Source organism: Dermacentor albipictus, chromosome 5, assembly GCF_038994185.2.
Source record: "Dermacentor albipictus isolate Rhodes 1998 colony chromosome 5, USDA_Dalb.pri_finalv2, whole genome shotgun sequence".
Classification (NCBI taxonomy): Eukaryota; Metazoa; Arthropoda; class Arachnida; order Ixodida; family Ixodidae; genus Dermacentor; species Dermacentor albipictus.
This window is the reverse complement of record NC_091825.1, coordinates 165,427,726-165,451,893: the sequence shown is the minus strand read 5'-3', so window position 1 is coordinate 165,451,893 and position 24,168 is coordinate 165,427,726. Positions and strand designations below refer to the sequence as shown.

Sequence of the window (24,168 nt, the reverse complement as noted above, 5' to 3'; positions counted from 1 at the left end):
CGCGAAACCGATACCATTGCTTGTAAAGTTGAGTTCCCGATTTGCTCACGAGTGCCGGGTTTCCTGTCGCAGGTACGGGATGGAACCTTCGTTTCAGTCATGCACGATTGACTGGCGACACAACGACGCCAGCTACAAGTCGTTCACGGTGGTCTACTTTGTGCTGGGATTCCTGGTGCCGGCTTGCATTGTCGTTGTCTGCTACCGCACTTCCTCGGCGCACATCCGGGTCCCCAAGCCCACCGTCGTACGCCCTACCGATATGAACGACGACTTCTGGGCGAACCAAGATTCAGTCACCATGGTGAGGCCTCTTCTCCCGAATTTCTTACTTAATAGTGCGGCGTATCCTCCCGCTTCGCTGCTCTTAATGAAGAAACGTTCGGTAACGTGAAAAATAGCGTCTGTTATTCTTATGTAGAAGAGTACCGGACAGAGCACTTAGACCCGGTATTACGCACGAAGCTTCAGAGGAAGTGACTGTATATCATGTCGCGAGATATTGGCACATTTTCAACCCGGTGAGTTGGCTTTACCGCTTTTGGATTTAACCCTTAAAGACCAGCGTGGCCATAAGGTCACGTTAGTCTGCACAGTGGATTTCAATTAATGAGATTAAAACGGCACCAAAATCGCCTTTGACATGCCGTTAGACAGATGAGAGTTCCCTTTATGGATTTTAAGTGGCAGCAGGTGTCAGTCGTTTTGTGGGAGCCCCTCACAAAGGCGGGAATAAGAGTTGCTGTGCGAGTAGCGTCGCCATGCATCACTCCAAGGGGTAATGCGTTTTTTTTCCCTACTTATTTGAGCAATAGTCGGATATCCTTACCTCCATATTGCTGTTTGAATATGTGACCTTCGATGAGCATTTGTAAAAGATTAATATTTGATTTATCCATGAATGAGCGTGTTACCTTGCGCGTTGCCATATGGTCACGCTGGGCCTTTAGGTTACCTAACTATTTGTTTTTTTTTTCTAAAAAACTGCATTCTCATCTCTTGCACGGCTGCTGGCGCGTTCACACAGTGCTTACTCCTTATTTTATTGTCTGAATAGGTTGATGTTTGAATAAATAGCGAAGGTACTTGAAGAAGACGATGATGACGTGTCAGTGTTTTATATCGACCCGCGAGAGGCTAGCACCTATTCAGATGAAGAGTCGGCCGATGAAGACTCAGGCGGGCTTATTGACAATCTAATCGGGCGGCAGCTATGAGCCGGCGCTGAAACTGTTTTCTCTGACGGACGCCGCATTGGTGGATCCGACTCGGACGATGACGACAACGGCAGGCAAGGTGACGGAATATGAGAGGCTTCTTCTGCTGTAGTTAATGCGGCCATTCCTGCGAAATTATCCACTGCTTCTAAGTAGACGAATGGTGATCGCCAGAGAAGCCTTGGCATATTTCCCTACCCAAACTTTGCTGCTTACAGGGACTTTTCACCTGTTGAGTTGTTCGAAACCTTCTTTTGACGAAGCCGTCGTGGAGCGGCTAGTCGAACAAATAAGAAAGTATGCGTTATTTTTCAATATGCCCGATCCGGAGGTTACCAAAAAGAATTAGGTTTTCTTGGAGGGCTCGTTTTGTCCGGCTATAGCCGCTTGCCAGGGAAAAAGTGCTATTGGGACCGCGGCATGGATATGCGCAACACGATGGACTACAATGCTGTGCGAAGAAATCGCTTCATACAGATAGTGCGATTCCTACGCTGTGCGAAATGCAAGCCTAACGCTTAGTGACAAGTTGGCAAAGTTGCGTCCATGCATGGCACTATTGAAAGCAAGGTTTCTGGAGCACTTTCAACCTGTGCGTCACCTGAGCTATGACGAAAGTATTATTGAGTAATATGGTCGCCATGGCTGTAAACAGTTTATACGCGGAATGCCTATCCGCTTCGGCTATAAAGTGCGCTGCCTAAATGCCAAGAACGGATACCTTGTAAACTTCAAAGTGTATCAAGGCAAGCAAGGGATCCCGGAACATTTGAAAAATATGAAAAGGACTTCGGAAAAGCAGCGGCGCCACTTCTTCAAATGGCGGATGAACTCGCAGCAGAGACGCACGACCTTCCTTTCTTTTTCTATTTTGATAATTTATTCACAGGCATGCCACTACTCAGGCATTTCAAGGCACAGGGCTACGAAGGCACGGGCACAGTGAAGCAGAACCGTGTTCCCATAGTGTGCCCTATCGCTCGACCACAATTCGTCAAGCGCCAACCTCACGGGCACGAAGAGGCCGTGCTGCTCACATACCACACATACTTCTCGGCACACCTTCTCAAACCACACATACTTCTCGGCTCACCTTTGAAAGCGTACATGAAGCCATCAAGTATATCCGGTCTGCCAGCCTTCGAACTCGGTACCTCCAAAATAGGACGTGCTCAGGCGCCGAAGCAGGAGTAGACAGGAGATGTGCACTGAAGTGCTCCCCCCTCCCCTCCTAGCGTGCTCACAACCCGCTCACCCCCTTCTCGGCAGCTTTGTGTGCACGAGTAGGTGGCGCGAACTCTTCCCGCCTTCCTTCCTTGCGAGCGCGAGAAAACACCGCTCCTTCAAGCTACCATACTTCTCGCATCACCCTTGCAAGCATACATGAAGGCATCAGCTATATCCAGTCTGCCAGCCTTCGAACTCAGTGCCTCCAATCCAATATAGGACGCGCTCAGCGGCCGCAGCAAGAGTAGACAGGAGATGTCCACTGAACTGCTCCCCCGCCCCCATCCTAGCGTGCTCACAACCCGCTCACCTGCTTCCCCGCACCTTTGTGCGCTCGAGTAGGTGGCGCGCACTCTTCCCGCCTTCTTTCCTTGCGAGCTCGAGAAAACACCGCTGCATCAAGCCACCATACGTCTTGGCTCACCCTCGCAAGCTTAGACGCACCTAAAGCGTACGGCGAGCGGGCGCAATGATATCGTACTTGGACTTTATACGGAACATCACGGTGATGCAGACGGTGGCGGAAAATGGCCTGGAGTGTTCATATAAATAAAAATGCTTTGCCCCGACTTTTTAATCCAGGCACACTGCATAGGCTGTATCATGCGTATAGAAAATATTCAAACAGCTGTTATGCTTTTAAACCGGTAATAAGGCTCGTTCAAGAAGGCAATATAAGCGCCTCATGAACTCGCTGAAACATAAATGGTTCTTGTAAAGAAAGCGCTTCTTACATTTATAGCACTTTCCAAGAACAACTTCGTGCTCCTGTCCTGGCCCTTCGGGTCCCCTTTTCACTGGTTGTAAAGCCAGCAGGGTCATAAACGCGCCGTCGTCAGGGCAAATCGCAAATGCTCTCGATTATAGATCTGTGAGGAACGTCCGTTCGTATCCATCTGCAAGCTCGTCTTAGCAGCGGTTGCCACGTTCTCGCATGCTCGCTCTTTCTGGTCATTTCGCTTGTTTGTAGAGCGCAATCAACTTATTCCCCCTCGTTAGCTTGTTTTCCTGCGTGTGCTCCAACCACGACCGTGCTTTGATTTGCGTTCCGATTGGTGCCCCATCACTCTTATTTCATGAACAATCGTTCTTACATCGTGTTCTCCCACGTTTTCATGTTTGGTGCGGCGATTAACCAAAAGGACATCGCTCGTGTTGATGCGCATGTTCGCAGAGTGACAAGAGCCAGGGAAGAGCGTTGCTTGCTTGGTAATGGCACTTATTGGAAGCGACTGTAGACGCGACAGAAGACTCGACGCCGGCTGAGTCAGGATGGCGCCCTGTGCCTTGCCTCCCCAATGAGGTTTGCGACAGTGGGTCTGCATATTGCCAGGTGAACTTGTATATCTTTACCATAGGAGGTCGCTGCCCTGAGCACTAGCTGTTTAAATAAGCGCACCGACGTCCACCCTTCGCTGGCAGCAGTGGCAATGCACGAGCCACAACTTAAAAATTTCCTTGTTTAAGCAGGTGTTCTTACCAACTCTTATTTTTTTCTTTTCTTTTTTCCATACCGCTGCCGCTGCTTACTCCTCCTTCTTGTCGTCGAGTTTGTATTTTATTTAACACCATGTCAACTAATGCTGAACTCTAAAAAAATCGAGGATCTAGAGGATAAAATTAAGTATAGCTAAACACACCCCTGATAAGGTGTTTGGCAGGTTCTTGCTAAAAATGAAAGATTCCGGCATTGATGTTGCGGACTTAAAAAAGGAAGTTGAGTCCCTTCAATCAAGTGCACAACACATGAATAAACTTGTCGAGGACTTACGTGGCCGAAATACCTCATTGGTAAATGAGAATATAGAACTAAAACTAAAACTGCTCACTCACTCGTAAGGTCGAAGAACTTGAGCAATACTCACGCTTCAGGAATGCTGAGATCAAGGGCGTTCCCTGTTCCCAAGAAGAGGACTGCATCGTGATCATGGAAATGCTAGGGGAGAAAGCTGGATGTCCCATATCGCCTAATGATCTCGACATTGTTTATCGTGCGCCTACATGGTCTACTGATAAAAGAAAAAAACATCATTGCACGTTTCCGCTCGAACTAAGGAATCTGACTTCATCAGTAAAGCACGTAAGGCCAAGCTTTGGGTCAGTGATCTAGGCTTCTCTGTCGTTTATAACACACCTATCTTTATAAACAATCATCTGACCACATGTGACCCTTGTTTTTCAAAGCCCTAACACTGTAAAAAGAAAAGAAATGGATGTTTCTTTGGACTAACAACTGTCAAATAAAGGCTAGAAAGACTACTAACAGCAGAGTTTTGCGCATCCGTGATCATTCCGACTTGACTAGAATATACTGATAGCATAGCAGCCAGTGTTCATTGTCTCACCGCTTATCATATCAATAATGACCTCTTTCCTGGAACCTAATCAAGTTAACTCTTTCATTAGTGGATTTCATTCCGTCATTCATTTCAATGCTATAAGTCTTCACAAACACGTTGATGAGATTGATCATTTCCTTTTGTCAGAGGCACGCCGGCGGGTTGCATACCTTCCTAAGGCCAGCTTTGCCGAAGTGGCGTGTCAGGGGGCAGCGTCACAAGGGCCTCCGGCGGCTGTCCGACCCACAAGCCGTGAGGCGGCAGTTACGCCATCTGCCCCCGCGGCGGTTGCAGCTAGCGCTGCTCCGTCAACCCGGCAGACGGGGCCATCGACCCCGAAGGTGGGCGCAGCCGAGGCTGCCTCAACCTCCCAGGTCCCTTCCAGTGCTGGCAACGGCCGTTGCAGCCAAATCCTCCAGAGAGCCCCATCGACCTCCGGGCTGGTGGGTGCAGGGGTCTTGCCCTCCAAGGCGGGACCTTCACTGGTAACTTCTCGCTCACAAGAGCACGTGTCCGGCGCCTCACAAGAGGCAATGCACACTATACCTATCCCCACGGCGCGCCCAGCGCCTAAGGAGCGGCGAGGCTCCCTCGAACGCTCCAGAAACGGCAGAACTCCCGTTACAGGGCCTCGAAAGAGCTCTGTAACCTAAGGCGTCGCCTCCGTTTCCATACACAAAGCACTTACTTACTTCCAATATGCATACACAAATAATCCAACGGAACGTCAGAGGCCTTCTTAGGAACCTTGATGACGTACAAGAACTTATCCAAAAACAGAATCCAAAAGTGCTGTGCCTACAGGAAACACACTTAAAACGACAACTCACAAACTTTCTCCGACCGTATGTCAAGTTTCGCAAAGATCGCGATGATGCTGTCGTATCATCCGGTGGTGTCGCCATTTTTATTCATAAAAGCATTTCCTCTCAGCGTTTACAGCTACAGACGGCCTTTGAAGCAGTGGCGGTTCGAGCTGTTCTTCTAAATAACTCATCACCATTTGCTCGCTTTACGTACCCCCACACTACAAATTCAACAAATATAAATTTCAGTCATTTATAGACGAATTGCCAGAACCTTATGTTCTTCTTGGCGATCTCAATGTGCACAGATGCCTGTGGGGCGACTCTCGTATAGACGCGCGAGGACGTCTTGTTGAACAGTTCCTTTTTTCTTCAGGTGCGTGCCTGTTGAATAAGAAGAAACCCACTTATTACTGTCTTGCAAACAATACCTTTTCTTCAATTGATGTGAGCATAGTTTCCCCGTCTATACAGCCCGAACTTGAATGGGAAGTTACGAACAATCCCTACGGAAGCGACCACTTCCCCATACTATTAAGAACACTCAAAGAAAATGAATATCCACCACAGGCTCCTAGGTGGAAGATTGACACAGCAGACTGGGAGAAATTCCGAAACTTAACTAGTATATCATGGGATGACATGTCTTCTTTAGAAATCGATGCTGCTGTGGAGTACTTCACAGCCTCCATAATAGATGCCGCATCTAAATGCATACGTGAAGTAAGTGGCTCGGTATGCAAACGGCATGTCCCGTGGTGGAACGATGAATGCAGAATCGCACGTAGGAATCAGAACAAAGCGTGGGGGTTGCTACGCGCTTCTCCCACTGCAGAAAATCTTGTCTACTTTAAGAAAGTAAAGTCCCAAGGCAGGAGAACCCGCCGACAGGCTAGAAGAGAAAGCTGGGAGAAGTTTTTATCGAGTATACACTCTTATACAGATGAGGCCAAAGTATGGAACAAGGCAAATAGAATTAGAGGGCGACAAACATATTCACTCCCTCACTCACACACAGGGCGATACACTGCAAGATCAGGCAGACTCACTTTGGGAGCACTTTGAGAGCGTATCAAGTTCAAATCATTATTTGCAATCCTTCCTGAAATATAAACAAATAAAAGAACGTAAGCTATTAACAAGAAAAAGTCGATAGAATGAGCCTTACAACCGTCCTTTTAGTATTGGCGAATTGAAAGCTGCCCTGAGCGCATGCAAGAGCTCCGAACCAGGATCTGATAGAGTCAAGTATGAAATGCTCAAAAAGTTACACAATGATACTCAAGTTACACTACTCACACTTTTCAACGCCATCTGGGATGCAGGGTACCTTCCAACCGCATGGAAGGAAACCATTGTGGTCCCTGTTTTGAAACAAGGCAAAGACCCGTAAAGATCTCGTACGTGTTGAAGCAAATATCCGGGACGCATTTATGCATAAACAGTTCTTCCTATCGATATTTCTCGATATGGGAAAGGCGTATGATACAGCGTGCCGTTACGGAATCCTAAGAGACTTGTTAGAAATGGGCATCCATAGTAATATGCTTAACCTAATAGAAAGCTATCTGTCCGGTCGTACCTTCCGGGTAAAAGTCGGCAATGTACTTTCACGACCTTTTATGCAAGAAACGGGTGTACCCCAAGGAGGCGTGCTCAGCTGCACACTCTTCATCGTGAAGATGAACACGCTTCGCGCTTCATTACCAGCGGCAATCTTTTATTCTGTCTACGTGGACGACATACAAATAGCTTTCAAATCTTGTAACCTCGCAGTCTGCGAGAGACAGGTACAGCATGACCTGAACAAAGTCTCAATGTTGGCATACAAGAATGGATTTAAGATCAATCCTAACAAAAGCTCTTGCGTTCTTTTAACAAGAAAGGGAGGAATGATCCCAGATCCTTGCTTAGAACTACGTGGACAACAAATACCCGTAAACAAAGCGCACAAATTTCTAGGTGTTATACTAGACTACAGACTCACTTTCGTCCCCCACATTAAACATCTTAAAGAAGAATGTCTGAAAACAATGAACCTAATGAAACTTCTATCCCATACTTCGTGGGGTAGTGACAGGAAGTGCTTAATGAATCGCTATAAGACCCTGATTCGTTCACGATTAAATTATGGTGCCGTGATCTACCATTCTGCCGCCCCGAGTGCGCTAAAGATGCTAGACCCTATTCACTATCTAGGTATCCGTTTAGCCACAGGAGCTTTCAGAACGAGTCCCGTACAAAGTTTATATGCAGAATCGAATGAGTGGTCACTTCATATCGAGAGAACATACATCAGCCAAACATATTCTTGGAAAGTCCACTCTAATCCTCAACATCCGTGTTATAATACCGTTAACGAGATAACATATGCTACACTCTTCCGCAATCGTCCTTCCGTAAGACAGCCTTTCTCGATGCGTGTGAGGGAGCTTAGTCATGAAATGCATGTTCCACTCCTCGAGCTTCGCCTAACGCATCCAGCCAAGCTGCTATGGGACCGATATGGGACCCGTACACTAGCTCGTTAACACAGTCCATAGAATCAGTTCAGAACCGCTCAGTTAGGTTTATCCTCTCTAACTACTATCGATTAGCCAGCGTTTCTCGCATGAAGCAAGTGCTTGAACTACCTCTCCTTTCTACTAGACGTCGAATGCCTGTTTCACAAAATATACTACACTAATAATGAGCTACAAATGACATTTTTTTCGCCACCGAGCCATTTGTCATTCCGTATTGATCATCTAATGAAGTTTGGGGTGCCTCAGTGTAAAAGCAATGTATACCTCGAAGCCTTCATTCCGAAACCAAGTCAAGACTGGAATCGCCTTCCCGCATCCATCGTCACTATCACAGACCCTGATTTGTTCAAGTCGGCATCTGTGACCATGTGCTGCCTCATTACCTATTTTTTTTTCTTTTTCTATTGCCACTCCTCTCTGTAATGCTTGTACGGCCTTGAGAGTAAATAAATGAAATGAAATGAAATGAGTCATCCATTACCAGGCGGACGACTGCGACGACACCCCCGATTCATCTTCGAGCGCAGCCTCACAGCAGCCGCCTGAACCTCCGCACGCAGCACCGGATCGACCACCAGCAGGCACATCCGGCCCACCAAACCTCCCAGATTCACTAATGTGATCTACCAGACCGTGAAGACCACCAGGCCGCCTGGCCTACTCGCACGGATTCCGGCAGACTGCAACAGCCTAGGAGTGTTGACTGCTACTCTTTGATGTTGAGTGCTTTCCGTGTTTTCAGTGTTCATTCTTCAAAGAAAGGAGGATGCAGCGGCCAATCAAAATAGCAACACTGTGCAAACGAAGAGAGCAGCGAAGCTATAAATACGTTCCCTTCTTATCAATAAAGCATTCTTCTTGTAGCCACGACCGTGTGCATTACGCTCGATACACCCTTCATCACCAGTCGATGGCTTTCTTATAATCTTGATCATCCTTGACATACCGTTTCGCTAGAAAAGAAATATGTCATTATAATGGGTGATATTAACATTAACCTACTCAATGCCACATCGCCAAATGTTATTTCTTACAACAGTCTACTACAAAGCTAGGGATATGAATGCTTAATTGATGCTCATACTCGACAGATTCATAATGGCACAGGGACTCTAATCAATCACGCCTTGTCTATCTTACTAACTTCACCAGAGGCGAACGTTCTTGATAGTGACATAACTGATCATTACCCATTGCTTCTACATTTTAAATAAAACTCGACTCCTTGCCTTTTTCAACACTCTAAATACGTTCTGGACAAAGAGAGCTTCATAAGTGCCATTGCTAATATAGACTGGTATGAAATAAAAACCTTTAATGATCCTCAGAAAGCATTTTTTTTAATTTTTTACTGTAATTATATCACATATTCATAAGTTCACTTGTAAAAGAAATGTAAAAAAGAAAAGTGCATTCTCTCACAAACCATGGATGTCTAAAAAGTTATTACCAGCTTTGTGCAAACGCGATAACCTGTACAAAAAAACAAACTAAAAACCAGCCTTTTAATACAAAATTAATTGGCTGTTATAAAAGGTTGCGTAACTCTATAAACAGCCAGTTAAATGCGGCAAAATGATTATATCTTGAACAAAAATGTTACAAGCAGGCAATAACGGCAAATTGAAATGTAGCGTGCCAACTCCTTTCTAAACAGGAATTCTAAACCAGAAGAGGTGTAAAAAATTATATGCAATAACTCAGAGTATAATTCCGCTATCCCAATAGCCAACGCCATCAGCTCCTATTTTGTTCATAATGACACACCCTCTACTTCAGAAGTAACTCAACTTAATCGTCTCCCTCACTCATTTTTTTTTTCTTTTCCCCACAACACCAGAAGAAATACATAACGTTATATGTCACCTAAAACCCACCAGTGCGGGATTAGAAGTTCTACCTGCTACTATTAAAATGATTGCCCACATAATTTTCAATATCTTGTCATATTACTAATTCGATATTCAGGACTGGTGTATTTCCTAACGAGCCCAAACGCTGTAAAGTGATTCCAGTTCTAGAAAAACGTGACAGCACATTAGTACAAATCTACCCCCCTATTTGTACTTTACCTTTTTTCGCCAAAGATCTGGAGAAATTAATCGAATTGCGTCTAACCAAATATCTCACTAAATTTAATATTCTCGCTTCATGCAAATTTGGCTTTCGTAATGGATCATCCACAGATTTGACACTGAAACATCTAACTGACCCATTAAAAAAATACTTGACGATGGTCTATTTGCAGGATCAGTTTTGACCGATCTAACAAAGGCATTCAACTGCCTAAACCATAGTATCCTTTTTGCTAAGCTTCAGGCTATCGGTATTCGTGGTCCTGCGCTCTCACTATTAAAAAGTAACTTATCAAACAGAGTTCAGATAGTGTCTATGTCTAATGTCTATTACAGAGAACCAACCCCTAACATTCGCGTCCCTCAAGGATCCATCTTAGGACACTACTGTTTTTGATTTATATCAATGACCTACCTCAGTATTTGTCATCTACTAAGTGCATTCTGTACGCTGATGACACTACCATATTTGCCTCTAATAAAACATGTCACTTCTCATTAACTAGCTAAATACAGATCTAGAAAATCTTTGAAGTTGGTGTAATGCTAACTTAATATCTATGAACGCCACCAAGACTAAATTTGTTGTATTTTCCTCACATCAACAACATTCGGCATCCTCCCCTTCTTTACCTTTTGGCTCACACTCTATCTCTCCCAGTCCATGCTCATCTTGGGATTTCTCTTGACTGCAACTTGAAATATAAAGCCCACCTTTCTCACATCAAAAAGAAAATAGCATTATTCGCGTGCTAATTAAAACCTGTCCCTACTTTACACATAATACATTAATGTTGCTATACCACTCATTCACTCACTCTCATATTAACTGCGGCATAATATGCTGGGCTAACAGTTATAACACTCACTTGGCATTCCTCCAGGTCATTCAGAACCAATCAATAAGAATTAATACAAGCAGTTCACGCTTTGCAAATGGAAAATCACTACTACATGAAAACATCGTAACCATTTCAGAAATCACCAACTATAATCTAGGGATTTTATTCTGCAAATATATGACTAAGGAACTACCATCGAGCTGCTTCTCACCTTATGACCTGATAGCTCATGGTCACACTAGATTTGTACTCAATAAAAAAATCCGTCTACCTAAAGTGCAAACTATCTATGGTAAACAGACTGCGGAATTTTCCTCGATATCTCTTCGCAATACTCTACCACCTATAATCAAAAATGCAAAATATTTATACCAATTTAAAAGAGAACTAAAGTTATTTATAATAAATGCTTACTAATATTGTCCGTTTTCTCTCATTTTATTAAGTTTTTTTAATATTCTCATGCTGTTAACAAGTATTTTTATTACTCACATGCTATAAACATGTTTTGACATCACTCTTAGCTCTCATCTGTACTACTGTTGCTTTAAATATTGTATAACATCATAAGTGTCTTTACAAGGAGGTCGTGATAGAGTCTTTGACTATGGGACCTCCTTATGTGTACTATGCACATGTAATTATCTGTATTCTTACTAATTAATAAATTATGAAACTGGGTGACCACATTTCACCGCCTAACGAATGTTACACAGCGCAGGGTGCGCCTGCACGTATCAGAAGTTTCTCGAATGTTATTGACGGTTCTATCCGCTGTCTGTTGTCACGGAAACCTGTGTAATCTGATTTCATGTATGCGCGACGCGAATGGTGTAGAACTTTCTGGAAAACACGTGGGCACCAGCGATAACTCTGGAACCTTGAATTACTGATGTATAAAAGCCGACGCACTTGACCTGCTGATCATATTTTTTGATGATCGCCGGCTGTGCTCTCCGCTATTGTTGTTCTTTGAGTGTAACTTGCTCTTTAGGGCACAGGTTCGCCCACTGAAAGACTAGTTTCGCTATTCAGTTTTTCTTCTTTCTTCACCGTCACTACCACGTGACATCTGGTGGACGTGCTTGTTCGTTCATGTAATGGACGCCCCCGACAACCCGTGATTCAAGCCCGGACCGCAAAGACAAAACCAACGTCGTCCCGGATCATAGAGCAAGCCGTCGACTGCAATAGCCAAGAGGATCGTGCCAAAGACAACCCCAATGAGTGCCCAAGCTCCCCCATTCTCCTGCAACAACCTCGGGACCCACGAACCTTCCATTGATCAGCAACTGAAGACCCTGAATCCTGGCTGGAGACCTACGAACGAATCGTGAGTTTCTACTACTGGAACTCTGAAGACAAGCTGCGGCACGTGTACTTCGCCTTAGAAGACGCCGCCAGAACGTGGTTTGAGAACCGGGAGTCGACCTTGACTACATGGGATCTATTTCGTAGCAGCTTCCTGCGGGCCTTTACGAGCGTCGTGTGGAAGAGCGGAATCTATGCTAGAAAGCCGAGTGCAGCTACCTAACAAGACGGTTGCCATCCTTACGGAAGAAATGAGCTGCATGTTCCGCCACGCCGACTCGGAAATATCCGAGGAGAAGAAAGTTCACCTACTCATGCGTGGTGTAAAGCAAGAAATTTTCGTAGGAATGATACGAAACCTTCCGAAGACCATCGAAAAGTTTCTTAGCGAATCCAGTAGCATCTAAAAAAACTTTAGAAGAGCGCAACCGCTAATTCAACCGCCGCACAATCCCAGCAAACTACGCCGAATTTCACTCATTGGGCACCGACAACCTACGCGAGACCATAAGAGCGGTCGTGCGACAGGAACTTCAGAGGATGTTCCCAAGATCCCAACCTCAGATTTCCTCCATCGCTGACGCCGTGAGAGAAGAAATCCAGTGGTCACTGGAAGTTCACGAAGCGCAGCAGCTATCACCTAGCCTGACGCGATGACCTAGGCAGTTGTCGCCCACCGCGACCGCGCCAGTGTCCTGTAGCGACGCAGTTCCCCCGTCCGCCGCCGCCACCGCTGCCGGCGCCACCAGCTCGTCCACCCGTCATCCAGTGAAACTACCCAAGGAAGACAGACCTACCGGGAGATGGGACTGCGAGGTTTTGCCGTTAACGCGCCGCGACCACAGCTTGGCGAACGACCTCGTAATATCGGGGACTACCTCGCCGCTACTCAGTAGAGCCCTCGACGACCGTCCCGTTAACCGTCACCAGGCCGCTACCTGTCGCCGCAACGCCGACAACACACTGGCCCAGCCCGGGGCCAGTCTGCGAGCCTATATCCGGAAAACTAAAAGCAGCAACCGATGGAGGTGCGGCTGGTGTTCGTCGAACTGACGATGATCCTCCACCGCCGACCATGACGCCGAAAGGATCTCGACTATACATCAACGAGACGCCGCCATCTCGACGAAGCCTAGAAGCGAAGAATACGCGGGCAAAGCAAGACCTCACGACGCGATGTTCCAACCACATGTCAACACGACGCAGCCGTGATCCGACCGTGAGACCTAACTGCAACGCAAGACAAAGAACCACCGACCTCGACGTACTTCTCGATGACCATTAAGTCACCGCCTTAGTGGGACACAGGAGCCGTCTACTCCGTGATGAGTGGGCCCCTTGCCACCCAGTTGGAGCACGTTAAAACCGCAAGGGAAGGCCTTCAAATGTGGGCAGCTGGAGGACACCTAATAACGCCGACTGGAATCTGCATCGCAAGAATAACGGTGCATCACCGGACCTACTCTGTCACGTTCACTGTCCTCTAACAGTGTTCACGAGACGTCGTTCTCGGCATGGACTTCCTGAACCAATACGGCGCAGTCATCGACCTGAAGTCCAAGTCGATAACATTGTCAGAAGATCGAGCGATACCACCGAAGAGCTGTCGTAGTCATTACGCCTTGAGTGTGCTCGAAGATCAAAGGCGCATCCCACCTCGCTCCAGCATTGTTATTTCCGCCGGCACCAAAACACCCGCAGACGTAGAAGACGTCATCAAGGGCGACTAGCGTCTACTACTCAACCGTGAAATTTTCCCCGCAACAGGGATCGTTCGACTGCACGGAGGGAAAGCCAAAGGGAAGCTGACAAACTTCAGCCAGGAGTTCAAGCCCATCAACAAGGGCACGACGATCGCGCACATCGAGGAAATTGTGGAAACCATCAACGCGTTTGGCCTCTCAGATCCTGCCGCATCTACCCCGACGACCGTAGTTCCCAAACCAGACTTTGACATAAATCCAAGTATGCCAATGATTAAGCAGCAACAGCTCAGAAGTCTGCTCCGACAATACAAAGACTCCTTTTCCACGTCATCGAATATTCGACAAACACCACTCACAAAGCTATCGCGTAATAACCGAAGAGTGCGCTCGACCACTCTGCCAGAGCCCTTACCGAGTTTCGACGCCAGAACGTGAAGCTATAAGACAATAGCCAGTTTTAGTACTGCGTACGTAGCGTACGCAACGGCTTTGCGTACATAAGATCGCTACGTTCTACAAAGTGCGCATGCGCAGAACGCAACACGAACGGTCCGGGTTGCGTACGTAGGGAGCCTTGCGTGCTGCTCTCGTGGTTTTCGTTTGTTCGGGTGAGCGCGAGACAAAAGAGTTTCCCAAAATGGCAGTGTCAAAGGCAACCAGAAGGCTGCACTTTTCAATGGCCTACGATTTGGTTACACTGCAAGCATAGCGCGGGAAAGACGATCGACAAAGACTAGACAGGACAAGGACTTGTTCTCGCACGTTCATTCTCACGTTCTTGACGCTCACACATAAGAGTAAGTTCTTGAAGCGCACGCTTACGCTCCCGTGGTTCTTGTATCACCTCCCAAGCAAGCTCAATGCTTTTATCATCATTGCCACTATCTTCAATCGCCTTTATGATAGCTGGCGTTTTCATCTGTTCGTCCGCCTCAACTCCCAAATCGTCGCACACCAACAACAAGTCTAACCTCGTCAACCTTCTAAGATCCATGGCAGCTGCCCCGACTGGTGGTTAGAACTGTTTTCCCTAATTAATTTGTGCAAACACACAATGCAACAAATTCCCGATTCCTAGAACTATCAAAATCAGCACACAACATTTGAAGTCTGGTGAATCAAAAAGAAAAAACCACGCGCTCACTTACGGTTGCAGCACCCTGCCATCTGGTTCATTGGTCCGCTGTTCCCGGTTCCTCAGGACTACCTGGGTCGAAGGCTCGCTCTTCTTCGCTACTTCCAGTTCCTCAGGGCTACTTGGACGAAGGCTCTATCTTCTTCGCTGTTCCAAGTTCCTCGGGACTCTTTTCGACGAAGGCTCTTTTGCGCTATTCCGGGTTCCTCAGGATTTCTCTCGACGAAGGTTGATCCGTAGCGCTGCCACCAGTTGTTGCATTTGGAGGCGATCCCACCGCTGGCAACCAGTTGTAGGAATTGAGGAGGACCTTGGGATGAAAACATGGGAGGTTTTATTTACATTACTTACAGTGAGAGTCAATTAACAGTCTTAAAGTCATTACGGGTCGGCAGCGACTCGGACGCCGCGGCCCGTGGCAAGCGCGAAAGGGATCAATGAAGGTATGCTCTAGGAATGCTCTTCTGCTGCTCCCGGTCTTCGTCTTTTAAGCCCTTCGGTGTCTCGAAGACACGTCACGTTCGGCCAATGGGAGAGCCCGCTCAGGTGACGCCATTTTCGGCCAATCGGCGAGCCCGCTCGGGTGTCGTCATTTTCAGCCAATGGTAGGCGCCCGTGCGATGGTGTCACACCCGGCGGAGAGGGTCGCTGTTTGGTCCTCAATGTCCGAGGGCTTACTTCTCCCTGCGGTCTTGCCTTGCTGACTTGCAATGCGCCGTCACAATTCACAATAGATGGATGGGGGCGACGCCGCCAGGTTTTCACGGTGCATTACAGCCGTCTTGCTTCGGAACCCACTTTACCCGCAACAGTGCAAGGCTCTCGCTTCACTTTCGGGAAGAGTCAAGCTGTAAATAGCTCCACCTGCGGCACACGAAGTGGGGGCCGGCAACTTGTTTGCACGTGCCGCGCCTCAAGAATGTGGTATCCGTGCTTCTGCGCTCCTTAATTAGCTGTGGTGCGATTCGATGATGTCTGGTGAACTCGAAGTAGGCTCAGGAAACGGTCCCGTATCGAACAAGATCAACAGGGTCTAGTTCAACCGAGGGTTCGACGTACTGGCGGACGCGGCCAATGCGCTCCGACACGCCCGGTGTCTAACGCTCGCCCGCTTACGTACGTGGGCATTTCGCAGTACTAAAAGCCCTAACGCGACACATGCTCCTCTGTTCTGCAAAGCACTTGCGTGCTGCGTACGTATCGTCATAGCGCAGTACTAAAACGGCAATATATCGACGAAATGCTGCGCCGCGACATCATCCGGCCGTCGAAAAGGTCGTGGGCATCCCTAGTTGTCTTGGTGAAGAAAAAGAGCAGAACCTTACGTTTCTGCGTCGATTGTCGATTGAAGAGCACGAAGAAGGACGTATACCCCCTCTCGCAGATAGATGACGCACTGGATCGGCTCTGCAAGGCTAGATATTTCTCGTCGAAGAATCTCAAGTCGGTTACTGGGAAATAGAAGTCGACGAGAAAGGTCAAAAGACCGCCGTCATCATGGCAGACGGCCTCTACGAGTTCAAAGTCTCGCCATTCGGACTGTGGTCGGCACCCGCAACGTTCCAGCTCGTCATGGGCACGGTATTAGCAGGATTGAAGTAGCAGCCCTGTCTAGCTTACTTGGATGACGACGTCGTCGTTTTCGCCAGAAATTTCGAAGATCACCTTAGGTGGCTTGCGATAGTGATCAATTCATCAGGGCTACTCAAAAAACTGGATAAGTGCCGTTTCGCTTCCGATGCGCTTCTGTTACTGGGCCAAGTCATCAGCATATCTGGAGTCCGCCCTCATGCGCAGAAGAGAGCTACCATGGCAAAGTTCCAGCAGCCCGTCAACAAGTAAGTAATGCGTAGGTTCCTTGGCATGTGTACCTACTACAGGCGCACTGTCAAGTAATTTTCACGCATAGCGGAGCCGCTGACATCTAACTATATGTAATGTTGAGTTCAAGTGGGAAACGCCGCAGGCCGACGCATTTCAAGAACTCTAACGACGCACGCAGTCGCCACCGGTACTTCCGCACTTCTACGAGGACGCCGATACAGAAATACACACTGACGCCAGTAGCATATGCCCCGGTGACGTCCTAGTCCGCAGAAAAAATGGACTTCAACGGGTGATAGCTTACTCTAGCCGATAGCTGTCAAAACCAGAAGACAATTATTCTGCAACAGATAAGGAATGCCTCGTGATTGTTTCAGCTACAGGAAGATTTCGCCCTTACCTATACGGTAGGCCATTCAAAGTTGTCAGCGACCATCACGCGTTGTGTTGGCTAGCGAATTTAAGGGACCCTTCAGGACGGCTGGCGCGCTGAAGCCTCAGATTGCAAGAATCTGATATTACTGTATCCTGTAAGTCCGGATGAAAACACTCTGATGTCGATTGCCTGTCGCGCGCACCCATTGGCCTCCCGCCGCAAGATGACGAGGATAACGACGGCTTCCTTGGAATAATAAGTTCGCAAGACTTCGCTGAACAGCAATGAGCCGACCCGGAGCTGAAAAGCCCCGCCGAGTATTTGGAAGGGCACACTGACGTTGCCCCTAGGGCATTTAAGTGAGGATTGTTTTCGTTCTCGCTTCGAAACAACGTACTCGTAAATAACTTCTCAACAGTCTGCGCCAACTAGCTCCTTGTTGTTCTACGAGCGCTGCGCCCAGAAGTACTGCTAGCCCTACATGACGACCCAACCGCTGCGCACTTCAAATCGAGGACACAGGAAACGCTATCTAGGATGCAGGAAAAGTATTACTGGCCATGCCTGACCGCCGACGTCGCCCTGTTACGTCAAGACATGCTGCGATGTTCAGAGACGCAAGACATCTCCGGCAAGGCCAGCGGGATTACTACATCCGATCGAGCCTCCTTGCCGGCCATTTCACCAGATCGGGATGGACTTGTTGGGACCCTTTCCGACGTCAGCAATCGGAAATAAGTGGATCGTCGTGGCGACGGACTACCTCGCCCACTTCACTGAAACGAAAGCTCTGCCAAAACGTAGCGCAGCCGAAGTGGGAAAATTCTTCGTCGAGAACATCCTGCTGGTTCATGCGCCCCTCAAGTCCTCATCATCGACAGCGGAACGGCCTGTACAGGGGAGATGACCCAAGCCATTCGCCAGACAAGCCTCATGCAATACAGCCAGACAAGCCTCATGAGGACAACTGCCTACCACCCAAAGTCTAAAGGTCTTACGGAGCGCCTGAATAAGACCCTCGCCGGCGTACTAGCAATTTACCTCGATGTCGAACACAAGAACTGGGATGGCGTCCTGCCGCATGTAACCTTCGCCTGCAACAGAGCGGTGCAACAAACAACACAGATCATGCCGTTCAAGCTGGTTTGCGCCAGGAACCCGGCGGCGGCTCTCGACACCATGCTTCCGCACGTCACCGACGAAGATAATCTTGACGTCGCCACCTATCTCCAGCTCGCCGGAGAAGCTCAACAGCTCGCCCGCTTCCGGATCAAGAACCTGCAGAGTACCGACTACCGACACTACAACCTCCGACGACGCTACGTCGAGTACCAGCCCGGCGACCGCGTTTGGGTTTAGACCCCGATACACCCATATGAGGTCTTGCCAGATGGCATTTCGCATTCACAGCGGCCCCTCACACGATCTGAAGTGGGCCACGTGATTCATCTTAAGCCCTTTTACGCACGCTGACGAACTTCCTTATTTTGTTGTTTCTTTGCTACGGGTGTTTACCTCTACCACTTAAGGAAATTTACGTCTCGTTGGCCTGGTAAGCAAAAAACCGCAGCACTACCTGCGGCTGATCCCGCAGATAGTGCAATGCCGGACCTACCCGCGGAGGAGGTGAAGCAGGCGTTAAGCATTCCCAATACGTGAGCCGGTCCCGAAGATAGTACAATGCCGGGCCGATAGGCGGCGCAGGTGAAGCAGGCGTTAAGCCCTCCCCATACGTGGGCCGATCCCGAAAAGATAGTGCAATTCCTGCCCGAGCTGCGGCGGACATGAAGCAGGCGTTAAGCACTCGCCATACGTGGGTTGATCCCAGAGATAGAGCAATGCCGGCCCCACCCACGACAGAGGTGAAGCAGGCGTTACGGGGGCCGATCCCGATGATTGTGCAATGCCTGCCCGAACCACCGCGGAGGTGAAGCAGCGATAAGCACATCCCATACGTAGGCCGATATTGAAGATAGTGCAATACCGGCCGGACCCGCTGCGCAGGTGACGCAGGCGTTAAGCACTGCCTATACGCGGGCCGATCTTGAAGATAATGCAATACCGGCCCGACCCACAGCGCAGGTGAAGCAGGCGTTAAGCACTCCTCATACGTGGGCCGATCTCGAAGATAGTGCAATAGCGGCCCGACCCGCGGCGCAGGTGAAGCAAGCGTTAAGCACTTTCCATACCTGGGCCGATCCTGAAGATAGTACCTTGCCGGGCCGACCCGCAGCGGAGGTGTAGTTCGCCATTAAGTGACCCACATACACAGCTTCTCAGGTTATCCTTCTTCAGAGTAGAAGGGCACTGAGTTTTTTTGTTTATTACTTTCGTTTGTAGCATCGGGTCCATTCTTCTTAAAAGGGGGACATTGACACGTGTACTTGTTTATCTTTATCGGGTAACAACGTTTACCCGCCTACCAAATGTGTTCGCACAGCGCAGGACGCACCTGCATGTATAGGAAGTTTCTCGAATGTTATCGATAGTTCTAACCGCGGTCTGTTGTCACCGAACCTTGTGGTAATGTGATTTGCTGTATGCGCGATGCAAATGGTGTAGAACTTTCTGGACGACACGCAGGCACTAGCCATTACTCTGGATCCTTGGATGACTGATGTATAAAAGCCGACGCGCTTGGGCCACTGATCAGATTTTTCGACGATCGCTGACTATGTTCGCCGCTATTGTTGTGCCTTGAGTGTAACTTGCTTTTGAGGGCACAGGTTAGCTCAGTAAAACACTAGTTTCACCATTCACAGTTTTTTCTGCCTTCTTCCCCGTCCCTACTACATGACAATATCTTATGGTGGTGCGTCGGCACGGTGCGTTGCCGTGCGTGTCCATTACTCTGGCAAGCCTTTCGAGATGGACAGGTGCGCATTGCAGAGCCCATCGCGGCACAGCACCAACTTCGCAGCAGCGCGACCCGACATGGTGGCAAGGGCGGGTCACCGAAAACCGCGGAGTCGTGGTAGTGCTAAACAAGAAAAGAGTGGTCACGTGACATTCGGAATATCGGTGTAGTGCCCACATGTCTCTAAAGAAGTACGCGATAAGAAGGAGAGAGCGCCTATGGTGAGGGTCGGAAAGGTGAGCGATACACCGCACTGGCCGCATAATCGTTCATCAAACATCTATAACTTCCTGTAACAACATTATTTCAAAGCAAGTTGGTGACTCTGTGGTCGCATAAGTCTATGCAGCTGCCACTTCATAATTTTCCATCTCACTTTGTAAAAGTTCTTTAAGACAAATTCTCATGTTATTCCTTAAGGCATTCACCAAAAAGCATAATTTGGACAAACTAATGAGGGCCGGTCGTAAGCTTACATCCATGCCGGAATAATAAGCGTAGGACACCGTTAGCGATTAGCGCGTCAGCCCGATGTGTAGCCCGTCAGCCCGTCAGCCCGATGTGTACTCTTTAGGGTGGGGATGAGCCTGTAAGCCCCAAATTAACGCAGTACCTAACTACTGAAGTCAGGAGTCCCCGGGAGATGTAAAGCTCAAATTAGATATTTTTTCAGGTTACACTTTATAGTGCAGTTCGGTAGCAGCCAAAGTTTGACAGATTGCTCTAGTTTGGCGTTCTTGTATCGACATAGAATCGGCATTGTGCAGGATTAGCTGTTGTAAACTTTTTAAGCCCTACAAGGTTGTGGTCTACAAGGTTTTGTGTAGTATACGTGTCCTTCTTTCAAAGAGCTAAAAGCTCAATACAGCGGGAAGATGGCCTATCGCAGAAAACTACCATATTCTGTGTCTCACTTTTGCCGTGTTTACGATAACATTCATATGTGTTCATAAATGTGGGATCTCATATACAGTGCGCAGGGCACCAGAAAACGGCCTTCGCTGCCGCAGCCGGTTTTTGTATGAGCGGTTATCTCTCGTCTACTTTATTGCAAGCCCACTGGAAAGTTTATATGCACGCTGTTTCAAAACGTTCAAGCACTGGAGTCGATAGATGCTACAGCTGGCGTGAACTAATTAAACATTCAGTCATGGGCACCAGCTTCTCCTTAGCTATTATTTGATGTTATTTGGTAATTTTGCAATTGTTAGAAACATTATTTGTCGAGTTTTTCTTAACGTCTCATTGTCGTATGAACATAAATTACCTACAAGTCAGTGATTCAAGTTCAGCTTTGAGCGAGTGACGTCATCAACGTTAGCCGAGCTCTACGGCGTAGAGGTGCCATTCCGCATGTACTTCGGCAGCCATAAAAGGCTGTGTCAATCACAGATCCGAAAGCGGCCCTAAAAGATTATGTACAATATGTGAAACGAAATAGATACAGGTTCACTATGAAATTTCTGAATAGAAATTTTAGAATTGTTTTTCTACTAAACCCGAGGCTTCAATTAGGGCGCAACAAATATATGTCCATGAGGAGTAGGATTGGCTGCAGAGCCTGCCAGTTCACGACAACTTCTTGCGTTCGATTGAGTAAAATTACTACTTCTAAGGCTACTTTTAACACAAGTTCGCATCGCCGCATTAGGGTGTCCGTTTCGGCTACGGAAGGTGGTTCGTTCGCATCCTACCGCCGGACACCTGCCGGAACACTAATTGGATACAAGCGTCCCCCCGCCGGGCACCCGGTTTCCTTCAAGAGTGATAGCTTGGGAGAGGCTCCGCTAACCCCGCTCTGCCATTAGTGGGATTAGCTTCCAACGGCAGCGACTGCGAAGGCGGTATCGCAAGGCGTGCGGCTCGGATTGCACTATTGCACCGGCGCGCACCCGGGCAAGGTGCTGTGAATTAGAAAGAAGGATCAGCCCAAGCGCTCACCGAAGCGTTATTGTGCGTCACGTGTCGATCGAAGGAAAGCTTTGCTTGCTCAAAAAAAAATCGTCTGCCTTCTCGCCGAGTAGAAAACAAACAATGCCATTGGGTTGTCCAACTGACCACGTGCCCGAGTAGACGACTTGGGTCACTGGGTATGCCATTGGGAATGTGCCATTGCGTATGGGCTCGAATAAATAAAGTAAATTCTGTGGTTTTAGGCGCAAAAAACTACGATCTGACTATAAAGTACGCAGTAGTGGAGAACTCTTCATTAATACAGTGGAGCTGTTATTTGCTAGGTTCTGACGGTTTCTGTGCGCAGGCGAAAAAGATAACGGCCACCTTAGAGTTAAAAGAGCTAAAGCGTAAAGCAAAAGTGTATCGCCGGGTATGCCCTGTCAGGATTGGGGGCTCAATCCCATCGCTCGTAATCAGTTGTCGAGATTGGAGTCCGGCATGAATAAGAAGGTAGCTGGCCCATCCCGTCGTCCAACTTATCCACGCTGAAGACGTTGATGAAGGGAAGGACTGCTTCTCATCGAGAACGAGGAATATGTGTTTATTTACAGTATTTACAGGCAGTTCATCAGTCTAGCATGACTGCGAGAGAAAGTAGGTCAGTCTAACCTGACTGCGAGAGAAAGTGTATCAGTCTGACGTGACTGCTAGAGAGAGTCCACTGAGCATCCGCACAACAGCGCTTTATAAACACTCGGTCCTCCCCTGATTCCATGGTGGCGGAAATGCTCGTCCAGTCATCGTAAACACGCCGCCTCTCCGCGGGACGATTTACACACACACACACGCACACACAAACACAAACACACACGTTCATGGTCCGGAACCGACATCACACGGACTTCGTAGAACTCGGGGCTTACTGCAAGAACGGTGTGTGGGAAGGGGTCCCCGTCGACGTTCCCGCGGTGCTTCTTCGCTCGCCGCAGACCATGGTGGTGGTGGCAAGTGCAGGCACAAAGCCTGCTTCGTCGAACTCGGCTCCAATGACGGAGAGTGGAGGACACGCGTATTGTTCTCGACACGCAGTCGACTTAGTCATGCCGTGGCTAGAGGTTTGCGGCGACGCTTCTGGAAAAGATGACGCCCGCGGTCGCAGCTGGTTGGCAAAACGTGCACGTCAGCGGGCCGTTCTTAACAGTGCCTTCATGGTCTGGAAAATCTCGACTGTCCAGTGCTGACAACCGCTGGGCAGCAAGAGAACGGCTGGTGGCCAGGGGGGGGGGGGGGTGCCGTAGCTCGCAGCGACCACTTGTGTAATGATGGCACCGCCCGAAAACATCGAACAAGGACAGGCAACTGCAAAACGAACCCCACAACACGGCTCTGCGCCGAGATGACGTACCTTACCTCTCACTTTAGACCCAATAGGCTTCAAAGAAAACATAAGTGCAGAAACAAAAATGCTGCATTTCGCTATACCAATTTCTGAAACAATTTCGTTCTGAAAAATTCAGCAATCATGGAGGGAATCCTGCTAAATGACAGGGCATCTTCTTGGCTTAACAAGGTTAACTATAATAACCCAAAAATTAGGCGGGACCCTCAAATGCAGAATTCAAATTAGCCTGCTCAAACCATCCGCTTTGCTATGCAACTTTCCCTTTCTATATCTAACGGAGAAGTTGTACTCTTGGAGGGTATAGTCTCCATCGGAGGAAGCGGCCATTATTGTGTGAAATTTGATTGAGCCATATCAGAGGACAGTGGTCGGTCTTCAAGATGAACTTCGCTCCGTACATGTAACACGACAACTTCTGGGCGGCCCAAACTAAACAAGCGCATTCCTTCTCTGAAGCGCCCTAGGCTTCCTCTCTTACATTTAGTTTACGGCTGGCATAGAGGATAGGATGCTTCTCGTTATCGTCGCCGGCCTGACTAAGTACCACGCCCATACCTCTGTCGCTTGCGTCGCATTGAACTATGAATTCCTTTGTGTAGTCTGGCGCGCGAAGCACAGGACGAGAAACCA

General features: G+C 48.2%; 1 protein-coding gene across 2 annotated transcripts in view; it reads left to right on the top strand.

Annotated features, from left to right (window-relative positions):
• LOC135917578 (visual pigment-like receptor peropsin) overlaps nucleotides 1-24,168 on the top strand; it is a 633,033-nt gene that overhangs the window by 539,562 nt on the left and 69,303 nt on the right. For both annotated transcript variants that reach the window (XM_065451130.1, XM_065451131.1), the window contains one exon: nucleotides 73-304. In XM_065451130.1, coding sequence (XP_065307202.1) covers nucleotides 73-304 — 232 coding nt within the window. The remainder of the gene's footprint in view (nucleotides 1-72; nucleotides 305-24,168) is intronic.